Here is a 22,902-nt window from a genome sequence, read left to right as displayed (position 1 = left end):
GCCACATGCAGGGCCACCAACCTCCCCATTTAATACTAGACCAGGCTACAACTATTAAGCAACCACTGGCCACCCATGCCAAAGGGACAGCAATGAACACAAACTAGTTTGATAGATTAAATACAGAGCATCCCACTTCCTTCATTTGAGGACTGGACTGAGGATGGATCAGTGGCAGGAGCCAAAACGAGCTGCCAAGGGGGACAGCAGCAGTGCTCACACTTAACCCGAAACTGGAGCGGCCACACGGCGCTGTTGGTGCTATCCTACACTCATGCAGTCATGGTGTTACCTTCCTCCCTGTGCAAATAACCCAGGTCATGTACATATTTTCACTGACAAACAACTTTGTATCACAGGAAGAGCAGCAATTGGCGCTTTCTTCAGAGCAAGATTTCTCAAGTGATAACGCCTATCTGCCATCATAAAGCGCACAGAAGGAAGAAGATAAAATACAGAAAGGTCAAACAGGGCAGAGGAAGGATGTGAGCTGCCAGATGTGGCTGCCAAAAAAAGACTGGCTGAACAAGGACAAACCGTCCCACATCTGATTGCTAATTGAACACAGGGGAACTGAGAGGAGCAAGCTGCAGAGCAGAGCACAGCAGGATGCAAACGCTCCGAAGTGCATTTCTTGGGCACTTATCTTCAGCCATTTAACGAGCCTACTAATATGTTATACACATCATCTCTGAGCACAAAAGAAGCACAACCTCCAGCACTTGCTAATTTCAATGCAGGAGCCTTAGAAGGTATCTGAGCAATGGGGAGAAGGTTTGCCCCTGTCCCTGTTAGGAGGAAGGCCATTCCCCACCATTCAGCTGGATTCACCTAGGCTGGATGTGGCTCTGGGCAGCCTGATGCAGTAGCTGGCAAACCTGCACATAGCAGGGGAGTTGAAACTAGATGATCATTGTGGTCCTTTTCAACCCAGGCCATTCTATGATTCTATGATTCGGTTCCCAAGCAGAGGAGAGACATGGAGCTGTGCCATGCTTGGTCTGTTTGAACTTTCATCACACCTACCTGGGAGTTAACAAGACGGATCGTTGTTTTTTGACCCACATCTTCTTGAAATCCCTTGACAGGAGCCCCATTAAACCGCAAGACGGCATCATGGCTGTCTGAAAGCAGAACAGAGTGAAAGCAGTGAGCTAGCAGCTGGCTTTGGAGCTATAGAGACTTTCCATGTGACCACGTGTACCAGCCCAACAGGCATGGTGGGCACGGGCTGACGGTTGGACGTGATGACCTTGAAGGTCATTTCCAACCTTGATAACTCTATGATTTTATAGTTTACACGCACAACTTGAGCCAGACACCAAGCACTATTACACCTCAAGTGTACACTTAAAAACAGTGTTTGATGAACTCATTGTGGCATCCTGTCTGTCTCCCAGTGGTTGTGTTGCGCTCGACATTTCCTCAATTTGGTTTTTCACTGGTAACTCACAGACCTTGTTATCATCAAGAACTCATCAAGACAAGCACTGCCCATTAAACAGGATCTCTCCATTCTGATCTACCACCCTTCGTCCTCATTTAATGTGATTATAGAGACAAAATACCCCCAGCCCTTTAATGAATAATTATTCAGCAGTCTCTTGTGCTCAACCAAGCTTCAAAGCAAAGGCTTCATTTTAAGATTTAGTTCCTTTTCGGCACCTTCCCCCAACCAAACCACAATTTTTCCTCCATAGAAATATGTCAGGCCAAAACTGGGGAAAACTGTACACAAACAGAGGTGCACTCCTGAATCCCTCGTTATTCACAGCACTCAACTGAAGGAGCTGCAGTGAGACTGGGCTCCCGAGCAGCCAAAAGCATGCAGAATCATTAGCAGAGATGCCTGCTTGAGCTAAAAGGTGCCAGTTTGTGATTCAGACACAAGGCCTGCTAACTGGGATGGCAGCAGGGTTAATGGCATTTGCCCAGGGCACGTTACACAGTGACCTTTGCAGAATTCATTCAGTGTGATCTGGAACAGACTGATGCTTCAGCCCAGGGGACAGACTAGGAGGCTGCAGGCACAGAGACATTGTTCTGCACACTTGGCATGCTCTCCACTCTGCAGCAGCAGAGGCACAGCCCATCCATTGCCTGGCTGCTCGCATCCCAGATCCAGCAGTTGCATGCTGGATTACAATGTGCTGTGACAGCATCCTCAGCTCCTGAGTGATCCCATCACAGGAGTTAGCACAAACACTGCTGGAAACAAGCCAGCACGGTGACAGGAGAGCATCAAACAAGAGATCAGGTCACTTCTGAGCCCAGGAAGGTGCTCAAAGTCAGGTCTGCCTTCCTAGTATTCGACCTACTTGGCCTCAAGAGTTCATCAGGAGGCTAAAACAATTACATCAAACAACTGTCAGCAGCAATTTGTATCAGGAGGCAGTGCTGCCCTGGTTAATGCTGCCACCGCCCTTCTCATCACATCCTTCAGTGCACTTCAACACAGCTCATGCAGTTCATCCTCACCCAGCACCTGCCCCCTGCCCTGAGGGGCACCCATTAGGGACAGCCTCTGGGCACGTGCCAGCACAACCCTTACCTCCCTACAGCACCCTGCCACTACAGCTGAAAGGTTTCCCTCAGTTGTTCCTGAATAATGTATTAAAAGGTTATCTGTCTACTTGTTTCAGAGGATGGACCCTACTTCCAGCTTAGTACAGGCCAAAGGGACCTGATCCAGCTGATAACTTACAAACACACTGAAGTACTGAAGCCTGCAAGCAATTTCTACAGGAGAGCAACCATACATACTCCTCCTGCAGAGTTAAGTGCAGTGTGAATCTTCACAGAGTCCCAAACAATAAGCAGTGAACTAAGTGGACTGCAGCCACAGGAGAATTTTCTGCCAAGCATAAAACCCAGACCTGAAGGCTGGACAGACCCTGATGCTGCTTCCTTAAAGATACAAAGTGCTTTAGCTTTCACGCTCACTTCTTTACAATCCACAGTACAAGACCAATGCTTCAGCATTTGTTACTCACTGCACTGACTTCAGATCAATATGGGCAGACAGGACTTTGCAAAGTATCACCAAACTGCATACAACAAATGGAGCCCTCCGAAGTCTGTCCCGTCCTGTGGCCGGAGCACAGAACAGACCTCAACTGCTGGGCCACTCACACTCAGCTGCCTTGCAGGCTCAGTGAGGCAGTGACGCTGTTGGATGATCACAAGCAATAAACAGAGTCAGAGGAGACCTCTGAAGACTGCCCAGGGCCACTGAGTCCTCTGCTCAGTGCTGGGTCAACTAGAGCAGATTGCTCAGGACTGTGTTCATTGGGTTTTTTTCTCCCTTTTGTGCTTTAGTTGCGTTGTTGTGGGTTTTTTTTGTTTGTTTTTTGTTTTGTTTTGTTTTCTGTTTTTGTTACTTCCTTCTCTGTAGGAGTTTCTCCTAATAAAAAAAGTTTCTGCCTGTTGAGCATGCAATGAGCACATAAGCATTACTCAACCCACCCCACACCCTCTCAAGAAACAAACATTTGAGGTGCCAAACCTCTTCCTGGTATTCAGTATTAGTTCTACTTTCTGGTGAGGTCAACACAACCATGAAAGTTGAAAGGACTCACTATTAAAGGAACTACCTGCACAGAAGTCACATCCTCTCAACTCAGTCCAATCCTTTGCACTCCCCCTTGGGGCTTACCCACTTGGCTAAATATTTTTACTTACTGTTTTCCTTCTAAGGAAGAGCAGTGTTACACCATACCCAAATCTTTACAAGGTTCCAGAGTTAAGACTGCAGCTGTTTTCTATCACAATCCTTTTCATTTCTGAGAAACTGCTGCTGCTATCAGTGGTTGCTCATGGGAGCATGCCCGAAGGCTAACACTCACAGGCACTGTCACCTACAGCATCGTAAGGAAGCTTACGATGTGCAGCCTACACACTCAGAGAGGAGAAGACTATCTCGTCATTATTCCCATCTCCTCCTAGCCTGTACTGTTCACCATCAAAGAACTGCAAGGATAGATTCCAGCATGACACCAGGTCTCTTCTGTTCATGCAAGTTATAAAACGGGATTGCTTGACTTTATCTTAGTAGAAAAATACCAACCTATCTCCGGTCCCAAGTGAGACGATTTCAGAGAGCCTGCTGAGGACACAACAGCGCAGCGACCCAGGCGGCCCACTGTTTCATTGAGGCTTTTCTCTGGGAGGTAGTGCTGCCATTCCGAGGAATTAAATGGCCCATCTGATCCCTGTATCATGGTCACGTTCACCCTGACCCGCAGCTGGCACAGCAGCTTCTCTGGGCTGAGTTTAGCAGCATTCATCTTCCCGTTGTAAGTCACGTTGTACTTGTTCATGGACAGGTAATTCTTCCTGACCTTCTGCAGCCTGGGTATGAGGTTTCTGGATGAGCTGTCCTTATCCCATACCTTCACATGGTCTGCTGCTTTCCTGGACTTCTCCACTACTCCAGAGGTGATGCCTTTTACTTTATTTTGGTCATCTGGCAAAGCTTTAGGCATCTGACCCATTTCACCAGCAGCTTCGTGGAAGAGGCCCTGTGATTTAAGTAGGTTCCATTTTTCCAAAGTCCTGTGAACCTGTGTATCATCATTCTTGAAAGGAACATAATAGCTTCCTCTTGTCTCTTTCCACAGGCAAACTGTCAGAGCTATCAGTAACACCACAAGAACACACATACATTTTTTCAGCACATTGATGTGAACCATAGTGTATGTTGCATCCAAATGGGACAGTGAGCACAGGGCAGGAAGCTGGTCCTGGGGAAGAGAACATCTCAGTCAAGGGTGTATGCACATCCACACATGCATATAAAATCACAGGCGGCACTGTGAGGCAGTGGGTGGGAAGAGGGAGAACGTAGGGGCAATTTTAACACCTCAACCCATTTAAAGGTCTCATTTCAAAAGTTCACCACTTCAAATGTCAAGCAAATAAGACTTGAAGTGGCTATTAACCATCACGTGCAATGTAGCAGTGACCTGGAGCTGCTGTCTCTGAAACATGTTTAACACAGCTAGAAGCACACCAGCAGGAATGTAGGCCTCCATTTTCCTTTCCTTCACCTCCCATCCCAATCAGCCAATATGCAAATCCCACGAGCAGCATTTCCAGAACAGAGCTATCACTTCATTACAAGCCTGAACACTAACAAAGCACATAATGAGGCACATAACCGTGCAGAAAAAAAACTGAGTTCATGAGCACCAGGAGTTTCATCAATTGACAGCTAGCTACTACACAGGGAACTTCTGCAAACCCTCAGTGGGTTGAGCATGCTCCTGGTGGGAAACCAGCTGCTGGGAGTCAATTAAGCCACTGCACGGCTGTGTTCACAAATGCTCTTTGATAAATATTATGCAAGGTATGTTATCCTTACAGGTAGTAAAGCTAGATCCTGTTGTACAGCACTGCCCATCTCCTTATGCAGCACCTTGTGTGAGCAGTCACCTCCAGCTCCCACCAGCTGTGCTATAGAAGGGAGCACTCCAACAGCAGATGGCTTTCAGATGGCTTTGCCTTCATGTCTTTTGTAAAAACCCGTATTCCCCAATGGAACAGTTTTACACAAACCACCTCCCAGTGCAACTCAGGAGATCATTATCTGCCCTAGCACGGCACTAGCAGCAACTCCCTCCGCAGACAGCTTGCTGACAGCAAGCTATGCTGAGCTGTGACATATCAGAAGCCACCAACTACCGACATCCTACCTGTTGGACAAAACAGTGGCTCTTCCACTCAAGTCATTTTTGACTGTTGGCAGACTTTTGTCCAGGATTTAAGGCAGGATATCTCCAAACACAACAGCTGCATGAGGTGCTGAAGAGATTCAAGAAACACCTGCAAAATAAACAAACAAACAAACAAACAAATAAATAAATAAGAAGAAATAAAACTATCATGGAAGAACCTCGTGGTTTGGGAATGAACGTGCATTTTCTCAGTTAAGTGCAGCAGTCCCATAAAAGCTGTTATCCGGGCACAAAGGGTCAGCAGCAGAAACATTAATAACATATCAGCTTTGTAAAAGCTCAGGTGTCCATTCTCTCAGTGAAGTAAAAACCCCAGTGCTGATGGTTAATATGTGCAGTGAGCATTGCTAAGAGAAAAGGAGATGAAAAAACTTAACTTTTCCCAAGAAAACATCTTGCTAATTGTTCTTCAGCAATTCAGGTGCTCCTCCTCAAACACAACTGCAGACAACTCCTGGCCTTTTTGGAGCAAGAAAGAGCGAGTGGTATGAAAAATCACAACATATTACTTTATGCACAGGCCCTCACAAAATAACTGTCTAGACAAATCTTCTTTTGACCTCACAGCTTCATTCTAACCAAGGAAACACAGCAAGAGAAGGCAAGATTTCACAGGGTGATATGTTTCAAGAAGTAGCTTGCTTCTGCAGAACACCAAGTCAGGACAATGCCATGTAAGCTAAATTACAGATGCTACAGTACGTAGCATTACATTCTATGCATCCTAATGCTGACTACTCATGTTTTTAACTCTATTAAGAAACTGTGAGAAACTCAGTGATTTCACACAGCAGCCCACAGTTGGTGGGCATCCTTCTATCCCCTCTGCGTGCAGTTCCGCTGCAGACAGCAGTGCTTTCAGAATCTATATATAGAGAAACAGAAACCCCCAAACAGAGCCATGCAGTACCAACCAGCTCAGAGCAAAGCTCCCAGATTCCTTCCACCTCCCTTCCAGCGCACCCTGGGCAGGCTCCTAGCCAGACTTAATTCACCTTGTGCTTCTTGACACACGGTGAGGGGCTGACTTCCAGGAACCTTCAGATGTAGGCAATAGTAGCATGTCTGAGCACTGCCAGCTCATGTTCCCCATAGTGAGGAGCACCCAGAGGAGCCTAAAAATTTACATTTCGTGCTTCACACAATGCAATCCCCACCCTGACCACTGTGCACACCACTGCAGTGGGAACAGCGATTTTGCTTTGACTTGTAAGCAAAGAGGCTGTTTTTTTTTTTTTACCAAGGGGAAAGGCAGCTTGTTCTCAAGGATAGCACCCACAGGCTTAACCGCCCAGGTGGGCAGAACCTGCCTGCTCCAGCATCCTGGAGGCTTTCATCCCTGCAGGGAGCTGCAGCCTGGCCTGGCCCAGAACCCCAGCTCAGGGTGCTGGTGCCTGCTGAGTGGTACAAAACAGCTGCCCCAGCCGGGTAGAGGAGGACAGCTGGCAATCTGCATTTCCATGACCACAGTAGATTTGCCCTAGAAATGCTTACCACAGCAGCCCCACTGTGTTAGACATAATAGCCTGGCAAACTCTTATCTGTTTTCTATAGTGATCAGTAAAAGGCTTAGGGATCAGCCCACAAGGATGCCCCAGGACGCATACTCTGGCCACGCAACCCTGCGGAACCACAGCTGGATTGCTTTGTTCACCTCCCAAGCCCATTCACCTATCCTTTGGGGCCACATTCCAAGGCCCCAGCTCTGTGCTGCCTGCAATAACTTCAGGCCATGTTGCAAGTGGGGCTGACTCAAAGCAGTCCCGTGGCAACAAACCAAAACCACAGAGTTTTATGCCACCTCTGCTAACACAGCATCCTTGGCTGTTGTGCTGCCCAGCTGCCTGGGACTGCTGGCTCTCTGTGGTTTTCCAGTTCTCCCTCTGGTCCCAGTAGCCCTCAGGATACACACCTTGCCATTCCTCTCCTTCTCAGATCACTTACTGCAGTAGAACAGCAGGTATCTAGGAACGATATTAGCTTGTGGGAGCCCTGTGGAATTTGACGTCTTGCTTCTTACTTGCCAGGCAATTCCTAACCCAGCACAGGAACTTTCTTACCCCATGACAGCTCAGGGTTTTCCCAAGGCTCTCACCAAACACTTGAAAACCCAAGCATGCTGCTTCCCTTTCAATGGGCTTGCTAACTTCTTAAATCAAGAAAAGAGGAAAAAGGCAAACAGATCTGAAATGAGATCCTCTTCTGTAAACAGAGGTTGAGATGGAAGTGCAGAGCAGGACTCCATCTACTCAAAATAAAGTGATACTCCCAAGGAAACTGAAAAGGGGAAAAAAAATAAAAGGATTTGAGAAGTTATCTAAAATTCCCATCTGTTCTTAAAATCTCCTGTTCCTGTCCAGTGGAAAGAGATTATCAAGACTATAACTGTAAATAAGCTGTGACTGAGTCATTTTATAATGGAAGAAACCATATTTTTTAATAGACTCAATACATCAGGTGAAAGCTGATAATACATTAATGAAAGTGAACACTCTGTTCCTCCAGAGCTGGTTCAGAAGTTCTCTCTGAAGCTCTGTCCAACCTGGCCTGTTAATTCAGCTGCATATGTTTCCGTTTGGTAATTAGATAAACAGAGGAGACTCGCTCACAGCAATTCCTTGCTTTTTCTCAAAACATCAATGCACTGTGAAAATAAAACAGCTGTTGAGCCACGCGCTGAAGTAAGCACTTCCAAAATCCACACATGCAACAAAAGAGAAAAAAAAGTAGAAGAACGAGCAGAAGTGTTTTAAGTGAGGAACGTGGTTAAATTTCAGATGACACGTGAAGAAGCCACACAGCCTGGGATTAGGCTGGGAATACCATGCTTGTCTCAGCAAGGCACACACCTTGCTTGGTGGGCTGCTCACACAGTGCCTGCATGAGCACAGGGACAAGTTCTTGGCTGCTAGGACCAGCACTGCTCCACCACAACACTGCTTCCTATACTGGTCACAGCTCACAGCTGCCTGCCTGATATTTCTCATTCACAGTAAGGGGCAGGGAAGGGAACTGTTCTGGCCTCAGAGCCCATGGGTAAAGCAGGGCTCTGACTGCACGTCCCCACTCAGATGCCGTCTCCTGATGGGAGATTGCTTCCAGGGACATCCTGGTGCTCATTCTGGGCTGGGAGAAGCTTTCAGAGCTCAGCATAAAACAGAAGTCAGCTCACAGTGGGCACATACTCACGGGAGTATGCTGTGAGCAGTGCTGCCATTGATGACTTTTCCAACAGTAAAGCCTCACTGCAGTAAGAGATGTGGAAAACACTCCTGGTAACAAACCTTTCCAACTGCTGAAATTGTACGTTTTATGATCAAATTCAAAAAAGAGAAGGAAAGTGGGTAATGCCATGCAATAATCACTGACTCCCTAGAGTGTAGCTTTGGCCAAATCTGGAACCCTCTGACATCACAAATTTATCAGTGAGGCTTCCATCATCAGCTAGCTTTACCATAACCCTTCCCACACCAAATATTCCTCTGAGCTACGAAGACAAGGGTTTGAACACTCATTTAGGACTATTTACTTTACATTACACTTTCAAATTAAACAACAACACTTCCTCATTTTCTCCATTAACGTGTTCCTCTAGGGAATTCATCTTTCAAAATGAGGGCAGCACTTGTTTATTTTAAATTAGCAGCATGCAGCAAGCCAACACTTACTGCCTCTGCAAATATCTCCACACACCAAGACACCTAACCAGCATTCCATGCCCCCAGGACAATAAACAGCTTTGTGCCAGGCACTGCTCAGCAGCCCCGCAGGGTAAGGCTTCCATGACGCCAGCCTCTTGCAGGTGGGTGTGATATCTCTCCATCTCTTCCAGGACCCCGCAGTCACTCTTTACAACTTGCTCAGAGCAGAACTTAATTCAATTCAAACACAGGGATTGGAAGGAGAGTACAGAACTGCACATCTACTGTTTCTGGGCCCGGCCCAGCGGCGCTGCTGATTTGGTTCTTTGCTTCCCATGCAGAACTCGTCATCCCAAGGCAGCGCTCATCACCACAGCTCCCCCACGATGGCACCCATCACAGCCCACCAGAACATGTCATTTTCAGAGAATGAGCAAAAAGAAGTTATTGTACATGAATTTCTATTACTTCTCTGGCACACACACAAAAAATAAGTCAAAATACTCCCTTTCAATGCAAGGAACCTGAGTATAGGAGAAGAAATTTCCTCAGGAAGCTGTTAGCACTGAACACAAGTTATTGAGGAAAAGTTATTGAGGAAACCTGCGTCCAGGTTGTGTCGGGAGGAGCTGCTGTAACAGACACGCAGGAATCCAGATAGCAAAACACACCAAATATTGTTCACTGTCGAAGCAGCAGCCAGGTTCTCAGAAGCCAAAATATTTGCAGTAGCAGATGTCAAACACACGTTGTGCCAAGGCAAGTCAGCAAGTCACGTCCTCACGCAGCAAGCTCATGGTCTATCTGCCTTTGGATGCGAACACCAGCAAGCACAGCTCTACCTTGGCTTTAACCCCACACTGACATTTCAAAGATAAAATGCAGGCTGATAATCTTACAATGAACAGAAATATTCAGCATAAATCTAAGCTTCTACGTATACTCAAAGACATTTTGAGAGCTTAATAAAACACTCCTCCCCCCTGCACCCAAAGTTTCACGGGTATACTTACAAAACCAGAAAACATTACTGAAAGTTTCCTGATGAAGGCTTTGCTTGAAACCTCCTTGCTGTTCTTCTCAGCACCCCATAAGCACGAGGGAAACCAAACACACTAGAGTGCTGCCCATCCAGAACTGATGGCTGAGCCCCTGCTGAGAGCCCAGCAGCAGCCATGCCATGCACTACACAGAAATCCACCCAGCAAACGTTACCCTCTGCTGCTTCTTCTTTCACAAGAATCATGGTGGTCATGGGGCATGACACAAAGTGAAGTGCAACCAAGTAGTTAAGGAAAGTAGACGCAGTTGCTGGAGTGAAGAAAACACTATCCTCGTGAAGCTGAAGGGCAACAAAGACCACTGCAGTTTTTAGCCTCCCTTTTTCTTGGAGTGGAGCATGGAAAGCACCAGACAGCCAACCTCAGCACAAATGTGGTTTTTATCAAAGCCAGGTAGCAACTTGCAGGCGTGGAGGAAGAGCTTTAGACAGATCAATCCAACAGAAACATGGGTTGCTCCCTGAAGCAACAAAGGAGGCCCAGACATTCCTGCATCCCTCCGCACAGTGCTGGCTCAGCACTGGGTTCAGCACAGAGTGTTGTTGCAGGCTGACAATTCTCGTGTGACCCAGAGCTCCCAGAGACAGGGAAGGCACCCACCCACCCCCAGGAGAGCCAGGAGGAGGGATGGGGCACCAAGGGGAGCTTTAGCCAAAGCCTGACTCCTTCACAGCTGGATGGGAATGCAGCTCCCAAGAGCAGGCTGCACAAACACACAGCGCTCTCCCCTCCCCTTGGTGCCATCTGGCCATGAAGAAGCCAGACTACTTCTTTCTGCACAGAAACTCCCCCAAATAAAGAAGTCAGGCATCTTTTGTGCGCAGGACGTTCAGTGCTACCAGTTATGACACTCACTTCACTCCTGACTCCCGCCTTGCTTTCTGAGCAAACTGCCAACAACAGAACACCTCTCCAGCTAGTAACAGCTGGAGGAACAGCTGCCGTTGGCCTGAGGTGAGTACACACACAACAGCATTAATATGCAGTTTGTGCCCCAAGAGAAACCCATGTTTATCTCTACAGCAATTTCTACTTCTGTAACATCGCAGATCAGCTCTATTTAAATACAGTGTTAGCCTCTTGTCCTATCACTGGTTTTGTCCTTAGGTCAGCCATCTCACTGCACTGCCAGGACTGACTGCATCTTCTTCACTGAATCCTAAAAGGAAGCAAGAACACAAAAACATACACGCAGCACGGGGAGTGGCTGATCCTTGCACTCCTGTTGGCATCCTATGCCATGAACTGCAGTCAGCCAAGTCGCTGGAGCACTGCAGGTGTGAGGCCATCCTGGAGAGCTTCTCCTCGCCTTCCAGTCATCTTGAACCTGTTTGATTTGAAACTGCTTCCCAGCAAGTGTGGGAGTGATCGGCAGGGCAGCTTCAGGAATGTGCTCCTGATCCAAAGGACTGCACTGCAGCAGGAGGCTCTGCCCTCAGCATTAACCAAATCTATGGTGCATCGCTCTCATCCAGGAACCCAAGCCTCAGAAACCACGCAGTTAGATAAAGTTGCGTGCCCACGACCCAAACAGAGAAGGCCAAAGCACTTCACTGAGGCTTCCCCCATCTCTAAGAAAGGAGACTGAAACTCAGCAAGTCAACATTCAGACGAACCAGACTTTCACAAATCACAGAGAACGTGCAGAACACTGCAAAGCTCACCTCTTAGACTGGGCAGCAAACACTATCTACAGATCTCTCTTGCAACAAAATGCCTTAATGGCTTGCACAGATAAGTCAACGTGCTAAAATCATCTCAGAAGCAGACCTCTATGCTTATCTGCAGATTAGAAACCCGGATTACCTTCACCTGCAAGCAAAATCCACACAAGCTCTTGCACGACAGGCTACCCCAGCTGCTACGACTCACAGGAAGTCTGCAGGGTCTGGCTGCTTTCAGGCAAGAGCTGCTGTTTTCACACTGCTGTCATCTCGCACCCAGCAACTTCCCACACGGTGCTCGAGCCTGCAAGGCAGATCTCATGTCACCTCCAGCTTCCGTCCAACCAAGCTGAAGCAAGGCACATTCTCCCTGTCCCTTAACATTTGAGCTCAGCTCAGAAGTGGAAGCACTGGGCTTAAAGTTCACCCAACTTCAAATAAGGCTGACTTTGATCTAGCTCAGAACAAGCTTTAGGTTAAAGTTACTCATTTATTTTATTTAAACAAACCTGCCTCCTTTTACTCGATTTTAAGGGGCAGCCCCTATCCCCATTTCTCAGCTGAGGACAGGCAGCCAGGAGGTATGGAAAAAGCAGGAGTTCAGGCCCACAGCTGGAGAGCAAAATGCAGCCACCGTACTAAGCTCAGGCTAAGGGGCTCTGAGCGGGTCCGAGGAAGCAGCCCATGTGCTCACTTGCTTTCTAGCCAAGGCAGCCCCTCCAGCAGTGACTGTGTGGGAAATAAAAAAATCCAAATTATTTGGGAATGCTAGCATAGTCAGCTGAGCCTAGCTGACTCTTCATCTCCGTGAACCCAAGTCTTCCTGAGGAAGGGATCCTCCCCAGCAGTGTACCCCTGCACCTTCCCACAACTTTCCCCCTCCAGGGAAATGTCAGAATGGGATCCGTGGTTCCACCACACCATGCCTGAGCTTGCCAGGAGATCTGAAGGCACACAGCAGTGGCCATCGTGGGGTCCTCCTGGCAAATCTCTGGCACAAGACTGATTTCCAGCACAGGCAAGAGAACCAAAAGTCAACTCTAAATACAGTCTGCTGCATTTGGGTATGAGCACAAGCAAGATGAGCATACAGATGCACAGCTGCCTCCTCTGCCATATCATTTACCTGAGCTCGTCTCTTCTCTACCATCCCACTCTTCTGCAAGCACGCAGCCTTTCTTCCTACCCTTGGCCAATCACACCATAAGACCCTCACTGTTTCCTCTCTTTTAGGGGAAGCTGCATCATTGCAACACGAGAGCTAACAAAAGCTAGTAAAAAGCCAAACAGAGTCCTCTACAACTATTTTGAGATTACTCATTTGCATTTCAGTGATATTTTCCCCCACCACCAAGATTCAGGTCAATTCAGCTAAGTTTTTTCTGCTCCCACTGAAATGTGTGTGTATCTCTATATAGGATATATTACAAATACATATACTTACATACTTATGCTCTTATATCCCCACTGATCACTGAATTAGAAAGAATGAACTCAGGATACACAAAGAAATTTATGTAACTGGGATAAAGGCTTTTTAGAAAGCTGACCAACATGCATAGAGACCATAACGGTATGTCATCAAGGGAAATGACTACTACAAGTCATCTTCTCCAACTTCTTTTTCCTCTTTCTGAAGTGCTAAATATAGAAATAGCCAGTTAAACAAAATCATTAGTTTAGTGAATATCCTCTGAAGCCTGAACAATGATTTTCAGTTTCTTCCCAAAGTACAGCAGTAACGTTATCAGCCCATCCCAGTTTTTAAGTTCTTTTCACTTTGAACCACATATTAAGTCTCAACTTAGACTGTACCTCCATAAAGCTTTATCTATAGTCCTTCTCAAATATGACAAAGCACCAGTGCTGCCAAAGCAAGAAAACTTGCAGTTAACCCCCCTATTCCCTTTCCAATGGGCTCTAAAAGCTCACCAAACACCGGAGTTCATGCACACCAGTACAAGCAAAGCACAACACCTCTCTCAGCTGCTCCAAAACTTCATGTTGTTCAGAGCTCAGCACGGAGATGACACAGTGCTCGATATATACAGCCTGCAAAGCAACCTCCATCAGACCAAGCTGGCCCTTCTTCAGACTACAGTCACCTCCAGGTTTTCTTACCTGCTCCCAGCCAGTTCACTCACAGAGAAGACACGAGTTCCTTTGGAGATCTCTGCAGGGTACAGCCAGAAGATCTGGCAGCTCAGAGGCATGTGAGAGAAGGAAGCTGGAAGGAAGTTTCCCATGTGCTTACCTTGAGGCTGTGGGTCCCCTGCACCCTTTGAGTCAGTCAGGGCTCTGCCGCCGCCCAGAGATGAAAGCACAGCGTTCAGCACTATCTGATCAAACAAGTGCTCCAGCAACTAGCGCAGAGGCACCGGTGGTTAGTGCTTAATGAAACCACTTTTCTGACTGCAGCTATTTTTAAGGGGTTGGGGATGCACAACATCCTCCAGAGCTGCTCCCACCAGCAGCTGGGAGGCCCTTCTGTGTCAGTGCAGTGCTGCAAAGCAGCTCCCACCATACAGCTGCTTCTGCCAGCTTCAGGTGTGACCTACGTGGAACCAGGCACCTTCCTAACACGCCTGCATCTCCAGCACTCTCCTTCCTGGGACGTCCTTCCCAAGCCCCTTCACTCTCCTTCCAGCACTGGCTTCGTACGAGGGAATGCTTCAATTTCTGGAGCTCTTACTCAGGCTGATGTGGTGAGCAGTTACTCTCCTGCCTCAGTGAGATCCTCACATCTATCTCCAGACCTCCTCCTTCTCTCCATGAACATCCCCTTTTGGAAGTCCTTTTCCCATCTGCTTTTTTTTGGCCAGCTTTTCTCCCATCTCTCCCAGACCCGAGGCATGCAGTGCCTGTTCCGGACTCCTGCTCACCAAGATGCTGTGCATTTCAGAGCTGACGTACAAGTCCCATAGGATGCTTCAAGTCAGAAGTAACGCCTGAGGTGGTCACTTTTATCCCCAGGAGCTGGCAAGTAGCTATAGCAACTGCATCTAGAAACCTGAAAAGGCAGCAAGGAAGCCACCTGCTATGCAGTGAGTGGAGCAGAGTCCAGCTCTAACCCACACCAAGGGCACTGCCATATTACACCTATAAATATAAGAAACATACGTGCATATACATAAAACCAAATATAAACACACACTGAGATATGTTTACACATAAGCATATACACAAGCATTCCTTTAAACCCTGATGTTGCATAGCATTAACTAACACCACCATGACTTCAAAATAACATATGCAGAAGTGAATAAGCCCAGGACTTTTGCACAGACCTCATGAATATGAGACAGCAAAAACCTTAATCAGGCAGAAGCAGACTGGTACCAGGAGACCTTTAGATGCATGCACAAATGGCCAGCTCCGGGCTGTTCAAAACTGATAGCACTGGTGGAGACATCCTGAAGCAAAACGGCTCAGATGGGTTGGCAGAATCAAGCACGCAGAATTAATTGCTTTGTTATCCTATGCAACACTTAATTACTCCATTATCTTACACATACTTAACTACTCCCTTATCTTATCCAATATTGTTATCCATGCATCACCCTTTAGAGGGAACAGTACTTCAGCACAGAGTCCAAGCTATTGCTCACTGTGCTCAGCTGGTCCAGACACTCACCCTGCAGAACCATGCTGAAGAAAATGCAGCACTCTGAGCCTTGGATCATCCTCATATGTTGCAGTGCTCCTCCTGGCTCCAGGTAGTGCAGGGCATCGCTCCCAGCAGTGGGCAGGGCTCTGCTCCCCCCAGCCACTGCAGGGAGCCATGGGGTGGGGTGAGCTTTTGCTCATGCTTCCCTATTTCAAATGAGCCCAAAGTAGGAAAGAGAAACTGCCCTTTTCCATTCCAGATACTGACAGGCTAAACATTGCTGACAAGGGGCTTGTGCAGACCAAATGCACCCCTGATTTTCAAATACTTAACTCCCCCAGCAGACTTTGCAAATTATAAGCCAGGCCTAACCAGGCTGCCTCATCCAAAATCATATTTAGTAAAAGGGGATTGGGTTTGGCTGTCCAACAGAAGGACTTCTCAGCATTTCTAAAGGAGACTTTGTCCTGGCACAAACAGAAGGAAAGTTCTCAGTGCATTCAACCAGTTCAGAGAATGAATACCTCTGCATTAAAAGCAAAAGCTGTGCTTTAGAGGTCAGCTTGGCCTTAGATTTCTGGTATCCTAAAGACTGGCATCCAACCAAGGCCAGAATAACACTCACTGTTGCAAACTTATGCTTCACAGGAGCAGGCAGAGCTGCTCTGTGCTGCCAGATCTCCCCAGGGAGGCCCAGTCCCACTCCCACACGCTGCAGCCCTCCAAGATCCTGCTAGCTCACCACCAAGCCCAAGGCCACACCCCAAGACAATTCTTTGTCCCAACAGCTGAGGATTCTCACAGAGGAACACGGAAACAAACCAAAAACAAACAAAAACCATCATTTCCAAAACCAGTGTTTTAGAGAGGAAACGTTGTGTGGCTGGCCTGCTTTATTTGCTCCCCTTATCCACACCAGAAGCCCTCTCCAGCTCCGTTTCCTTCTTGCCCCACAAATACAACAGCTGCCAAAGATGTCCCAGGCAGCATGCTGTGCCCTTCCTCTTGCCCACTCACCTACCTCCAGCAGTGCATTCCCAGTGCTGCTGGTGCCCTCCAGGTCCCCATAGCCCCAGCACAACAGCCCTGGCAGCAGCACAGTGCTGCCTGCCCCATGCACAGCCACCCCGCAGCCCCTGGCAGGCTGAGCAGCTCCAGCACTGCAGCTCTTCGGTTTGCAATGCTAAAGGTAACACAACACTGAGAGGCACAAGCGTTCCTGGCCAGAAGGAAAGAAAGAGGGGGTGCATTTTCCGTGTTAAAAATGCAGGTTTTAAACAGAGGGGGAAGATTAGCATGTTTCCAGTGACAGAGGAAGCAGGGAGGAGGCAGAGCCCCCCTCATCTGGCATTCCTGATACCAGGAAATTAAGGATTGAAAAAAGCAGCTGGACAATGAAATCCTCTCAACCTCTCTGCATGCATGAGAACAGGCACAAATCCAAAACCCATAGCTACAGCCACCTGTGAAAATCCCCTTACCAAGTTTGCTTTCCTTTGTTTTCCCTTTGCACAGGAGAACGTGGTGTTAAATAAAGAGCCCAACCAAACCCCCCAGGGCTCCTAGCACCAGAACCTTCCTGATCAGGATACCCAAAGCCTTGCTGCGTGAACCAGAAAGCCAAACGGTGTACACTAACTGTATGCCAAAGGGTAGCCCATTCACATAATTATGGGACTAATGAGGCCCCACATTAAAGCACAGAGCTCTAGGAATATTCTCTATGCGGTACAGACCTTTTGGACTAGCTAATCATTCAGGGAAACAGTTAATGAATGCTTGCAGAGGTGTGATAAGGGTAGACTGTCAGTGGGAAAGAAGAGATGGAGAGGGAAAAAGTGTAGGGGTAGCAGCAGTGAAAGGACAGAGATGCCCAGGCACAGCCAGCTGAGGTCAGCTATGAAACCATCCGGGTAAAATTCTCTGACCCAGCAACACAGGCAGTATCTCCAAGGATTTCTGGGGAAAATCCTAACGAGAATGAGCCCCTGCACACAGACAGGAGTTTCGTGCAAGTCAGAATAACCAACTGGAGCTTAGACGTTTATCTCTGAGGCTTAGCTAGTACGTATCAATATCCACAAAAGCTCCCACAAGCAGCAGAATCAGTGTTTTCTTTTGCTTTACAAGAAGTATAGGATAGCTGCGACAGGAAGAGTAGAGAGCCTTCCCAGTTCTCCTCACCGCCCTCCCAACTCCACATGCAACGTGAAGCAGTCCCAGTCCAAACAGGGGCTTCAAATACATGTGACCTTACTGCACTGACAGCAGCCATGCTCTCACTGCCAGGCCTGTGTAAGCAAGAACGGGGGTAGGGAAGGGAGGAAACGTGACTGTCACCTTCATTTCCAGGATGCTTCACTGTTCTCAGCAGCTCCTGTCAAACTCTTCCAGTCACAAGGGGGTGGCTAGGTGGTGTCCAGATGAGCCACTGCCACATCTGTGCCATGCAAGCAGCTCTTCATGCCCTCATCTCGCTTCTAATCGAGCTTGCTGGCCTAGGAAAGAAATTAAGGAGACCAGATGAAACAGTCACATCAGCCAGACAGGCTAATCAGAAAATACAGAGCGGTGAAAGCAGTGACTGAGCTGCCAGCACCTTTAAACATGAGTTGTGCTCAAGTAAAGCTGCACACAGTGTCCAAACAGCAATCAGTGAAACTTTCCTGAGGACCATATCCGCTGGTCATGAGCTGCGGGCTGCAGAACAGCCCAGAGTCCAACATCAGGACGTGAGGTCAGAGCTCCTAACACAAACTTGTGGGCAGACAAAACCACCCACAGGGCTGAACTGAGGGCTTCTAAGGAAGTCTCAGAACCACAGCCCCTTTAAAGCCCCATGCACATGAGGGCTCCCTGCCTCCTGGACTGCCCATAGACACGGTATAGTGGAGCAGCAATGCACAGCATATATCCCATGGGCCTGGCCAGAAGCACAGCATGGCCTTTACACAGTTCATTTTTCTAACCTCTCCCCTACATCTAGCAGAAACGTGGTGCCACTCCAACACGTGTCCCAAAATCCTCTTAAATAAGACACTAATCACAAGACTATTTAGCAAATCAGTGCACACAATCCTCCTGAAAAACACAGCCTCCCATAACTACGCTGCCCCAGGCAAGTTCCCTTTGTGTGCACATGGCCTGGCATGGTCTGACCCACACAGCCAGCAGCCCAGCCTCCAGCAGGGATCCCAAGTGCTGGGCAGGGCTCACAAGTTACATTCTCCAAATGTGCATACAACTATCTACAGCACCAACACCAGCACTGCCAGGAATACCTGTGGTTGCTGGATGGGAAGTTGCCCTTGTGCCAAGGGATATGGTCAGTGGGTGATACGGGTGGTAGGCAGGCAGTTGGACTAGATGATCTTGGAAGCCTTTTTCAACCTTAATGATTTGTTATTAATTCTTTTACTCTTCTTTCCATAGGTCATAAATTATGTCTCCTCCATCTTTCCTCAGCTTCAATGAGTGCCCCAGGGCGGCTCTGGCAGAGGAAAACACTCCACTGTGTTCTGGTAAAAGAAATCCTGTTTGTTTATTGCTGCTGCTTAATGCTGTTACATCCCCGAATGCCACCACAAGTCTTTTAAAATATGGGAAAGGAAAAAGGCATCTCTACAATACCTCAAAACAAGACATGCTTCTGGAGTGTTGTCTGCATGGAGACAGATGGGAAAAACCAAACCAAATTAATGACAGCCATGAATTTTAAAAGTATGAGTTCATATGCAGCAATGACCTCCATATGCCTTCTCATTTCTAGCTCAGGTAACCTTGAGTTTCATCCATTTTCATTCACTTCCAGCGTGAACTAAACAAAATTCAATTAAAGATTGTTCACAATGAAACTTAACACCATTTTTACATCAAATGTTAATTAAGATTAGCTCTAAAATTTACATTCTTTGAATTTTTCTCCCAAGTCTAAAGGATATGATTATTTATCCATTTAATTAAACAATCCACAAATATCTAATAAAATATTCATCTGACTGCATGGCCATAGTAACAGGGAAAGCTCCTCAAGCCTGAAGCGCACGTTGCACTGCATCACAGCAGTGCTGTCCCTCTGAAGGAGCCTGGTGCTTTGCACAGAGAGGTGATGAAGGAGTACAAGATGAACTCTTTACCAGCAGCTCAGCCAAAACCAGAGGCTGCTGAATTCCTCACGCACTGGTTATGCATGTGAACCAATACACTTGCCCACAGATTCATGGAGAGAACTACTGCAGGATTTCTCCCAGGATCAAAACCACAGCAAAAGCTGAGTTGTGGGGCTGCCATACCACCCTTACCAACCAGGGCAAATGGGGAATGATGGGATTCCAGTAAGAGAGGGAGGGAAGGCAGCTACACCATACGTGGCAATGAACTTGACTTTTCCTCAGGTGCAGACTTGAAGGAATTCCCACTGATTTTCCAGAAGGCGCTGCTAACCACATATGAAATTGCTGAGCCATAGCCACAGTACCTAAAACATTCCCAGCCAAAACCCACACTTGTAACAGAGCAAGCAGTGACAGTTATAACAAGTAGCACATTAACCCACAGAAAATGAGATTCTTTCCATGCATGCCTCCAACAGCTCTTCCCCCAAAGACTCATGACCCTTGTATATGGCTGAGGGCTCAGCACAGCCCACAGATATCCATACAGCATGTGGGGTCACTGCTCAAAGCCAAGCTTTGGTTGTGTTTCCAGACTCCTCAGCTCATAGCTGAACTACCCATTTGGCCAGACTTCAAGACAGCTGAGCCAGAAAACTGCAACGATCCCTCGGTCCCCAATTTATATCATGAGCAGACAGTCTGACTAACTCATCAAGCGAGTCATTCTTCAATTAAAGTGTTCTTCCAGTAATGTTATTTCGGCTTTTCCAGCTTGGCACTCACATCTCAAATCACCCCTTCATATTACAGGCACAATAATGAATTTCAATCCCTCCTCAGCCTTAAAGAACCCCCGTGACTATTGCCTTCCTCCCTGCTCCCGGTTCTTCCAACCTGAGTCCATCCCTGTTCCACTTATCCCTCAGCCTTCCCTTCCTCCTCTCCACCACCCTGTGTCTCTCTCCATTGACTCCAGCACACCTGTCCCTTTTTGTTCCTTTATTTCCATGAGTTGGTGCTTTCCTGATTCTCTGCTAAGTCTGCTGCCCCCCCAGCACAACAGGTCACTTTCAGCCCCAAAGGGTGCCAAGAGGAAGGAGGAAAAGCACTGCTTTCCTCCACTGACACACTAAATCCCTAGCAAATTTGCCCACTGGCAGTAAGTTACCACCTTTGCACTTGTCAGTACCAGATAAACATCTCCACTCCCTCTCCCAAATGCTTCTCACACCTCTGTAAACATTACTTTAGTGATGCTGAAAGGCCACAAGAAAAGCTGTTAACAGGAAACAAGGTTCAAATTCACAGACACAATACCTGTCCTGGAAGACAGCAAGCATCTTCCAGACCCTTCTAAAATAGGTGCAGTATTTCAAACCATCAGCCCATAGGAGTCTCAGCCAGGGCTTCTGTTAGTGCTGGTGGAGGGCCCAGCACCCAGCAGTTCTTCACACTGAGTCTCTGCTGGGGGAAGGAAAGCTGGGCTGGGAATTAATGTACATGTATATTGAAATGTACCCTAAAAAAAAGGCAAGCACAGTTTGAGTCTAACAACTATTATCCTGTACATTCAGATCTCTGATTTCCTTAGGGTCTCCTGCTAGCACAATGTGTTACAGGATTACAGCTGGGTCATAAGGACAGACAAGAAATAACACACTGATTATCCCCCCTGGGACCAAAGTAAAATCTTGGAGTTATGCAGAACTGTAGCCAGGGAAGAAAAATAAAAATCCAGAAGGAACAACCAAGAAGCAGGACATCCCAGCTTAGTTTTCACAAGAACATGCCTGAAGTTTTGATCTTGATTGTCAGTGCAAGTCACAGCATGAAGGCATCTTCTCTAATCAATCAAAGAACATTTCAAATAGGATTCAAGTTTGCCAAGGATCTGGAGGACCCTTGGAAACCTCGTGATTTATGTATTTCTTGGTTTATTTTTACAACATAATTGTTAATGGGCTGCTCTGTGCCCAAGTCACTGTGTTCAGCAGGCATAGGGCGTTCTGCACTGCCCTTCAGCCAGCAGTGCTTCCTGACAGCCCTGTCCTGCAAACGAATCCAGAAAACCCCTTTTCACTCCAGCACTTCGAGTTAAACGGTGTCTCAAGATAAAAGCAGCCCTGAGAGCTCTCATCTCCAGGGGGGAAAACAATGACCATGGACCAATTCCAGTCCCCAGGAGAGCCATCTCAGTAAGCAGCTGTAATTGCTGCAAGATTGAGGTGACAATTTCTATTGTCACTCCAACCCTCTGCATTGTCAGCGCGCTTCCTATAAGGCCATGAACTCTGTCAGTGCACACAAGGTACCTGCAGAAAATCTGAACTGACCTGAACGCCTTTGATTTGCTAGCCAGCAGATGCAGCGTTACAATGGTACAGAAGAAAAGCCCGAACACAGAGCACGTATTTCTCTATCCACTTTTCTGCAAAGTTTTACAGCTGAAAACGCAAACTGCTCCACTCATCATAAGCAGGAACAGATGTACAGTTTATGATGGGAGACTCTGTTTGTTTCCAGCTTCTCTGAGGGTCAGGAGTCTCAGCCGCATCCAGGGCTGCAGGACACGCACACACACCAGTACCAGGAGCTGCTAAGAGCACATCTGCACGCAAGGTGCACGTGGCAGCCTGGACTCAAACCAGGTCTCACCCAAACAGCTGTGCACAGCCCAGACACTTTGTGCCCCAGGGGAGGGACTGAGTGTTGCAGAATGCCTGCATCCCTCCCACCAAGCCAGCAGGCATTAGGTAGAGATCACCTTGGAGATGCCGTCCCTGCTCAGTGTCTGAACACACATTCAGAAGTTGTGCTGTGCATTTGCACAGGCAGCAGGACCAAGGCAACATCACTCAGCTCAGCATCTCAGCAGCTGCCAGGTCCTCTCAGAGGCAGTGCTGCAAACAAGGGCACCCAGGGCACAGGAGCAGAAAGGACAAAGTGTAGGCTCCCTGCCCTTCAGCATCCTGCTGGCATGAGGAGGGTAGTCTGTTCAATTTCTATTTTAAACGAATATCTCACAAAAAGCCCTTTTTCACAAGGACACAGGAATTAGCAGGTTTTTTTTTTTTGTTTT

General features: G+C 47.5%; 1 protein-coding gene across 7 annotated transcripts; it reads right to left on the bottom strand.

Moving 5' to 3' along the window:
* Positions 1-925: 925 nt before the first annotated feature.
* LOC100548556 (beta-galactoside alpha-2,6-sialyltransferase 1-like) lies at positions 926-22,844 on the bottom strand. 7 transcript variants are annotated; one of them, XM_010716487.3, is made up of 5 exons: positions 18,990-22,844; positions 18,049-18,206; positions 5,694-5,823; positions 4,067-4,742; positions 926-1,124 (listed from the first exon to the last, which is right to left on the bottom strand). In XM_010716487.3, exons 4-5 carry the CDS (start codon positions 4,689-4,691, stop codon positions 949-951), a joined length of 801 nt encoding a protein of 266 aa, XP_010714789.1. In that variant the 5' UTR covers positions 4,692-4,742; positions 5,694-5,823; positions 18,049-18,206; positions 18,990-22,844; the 3' UTR covers positions 926-948. The 7 variants fall into 7 exon arrangements, with proteins under 7 accessions (XP_010714789.1, XP_010714794.1, XP_010714792.1 ...); XM_010716492.3 differs by lacking the exons at positions 18,049-18,206; positions 18,990-22,844 and adding an exon at positions 14,356-14,486; XM_010716490.3 differs by lacking the exons at positions 18,049-18,206; positions 18,990-22,844 and adding an exon at positions 14,223-14,349.
* Positions 22,845-22,902: the final 58 nt, after the last annotated feature.

The sequence above is a fragment of the Meleagris gallopavo genome, chromosome 11 (genome assembly GCF_000146605.3).
Source record: "Meleagris gallopavo isolate NT-WF06-2002-E0010 breed Aviagen turkey brand Nicholas breeding stock chromosome 11, Turkey_5.1, whole genome shotgun sequence".
Classification (NCBI taxonomy): domain Eukaryota; kingdom Metazoa; phylum Chordata; class Aves; order Galliformes; family Phasianidae; genus Meleagris; species Meleagris gallopavo.
This window is presented reverse-complemented; position numbering and strand designations above follow the sequence as displayed.

What these genes read in the sequence shown, in the direction of transcription:
- LOC100548556 (XM_010716487.3), bottom strand. Translation starts at nt 4,691, where the DNA reads ATGGTTCACATCAATGTGCTGAAAAAATGTATGTGTGTTCTTGTGGTG. An exon ending in TCACTTGGGACCGGAGATAG is followed by an intron (nt 1,125 to 4,066) that starts GTTGGTATTTTT and finishes TTCTGCTTTCAG; the next exon opens with ACAGCCATGATGCCGTCTTG.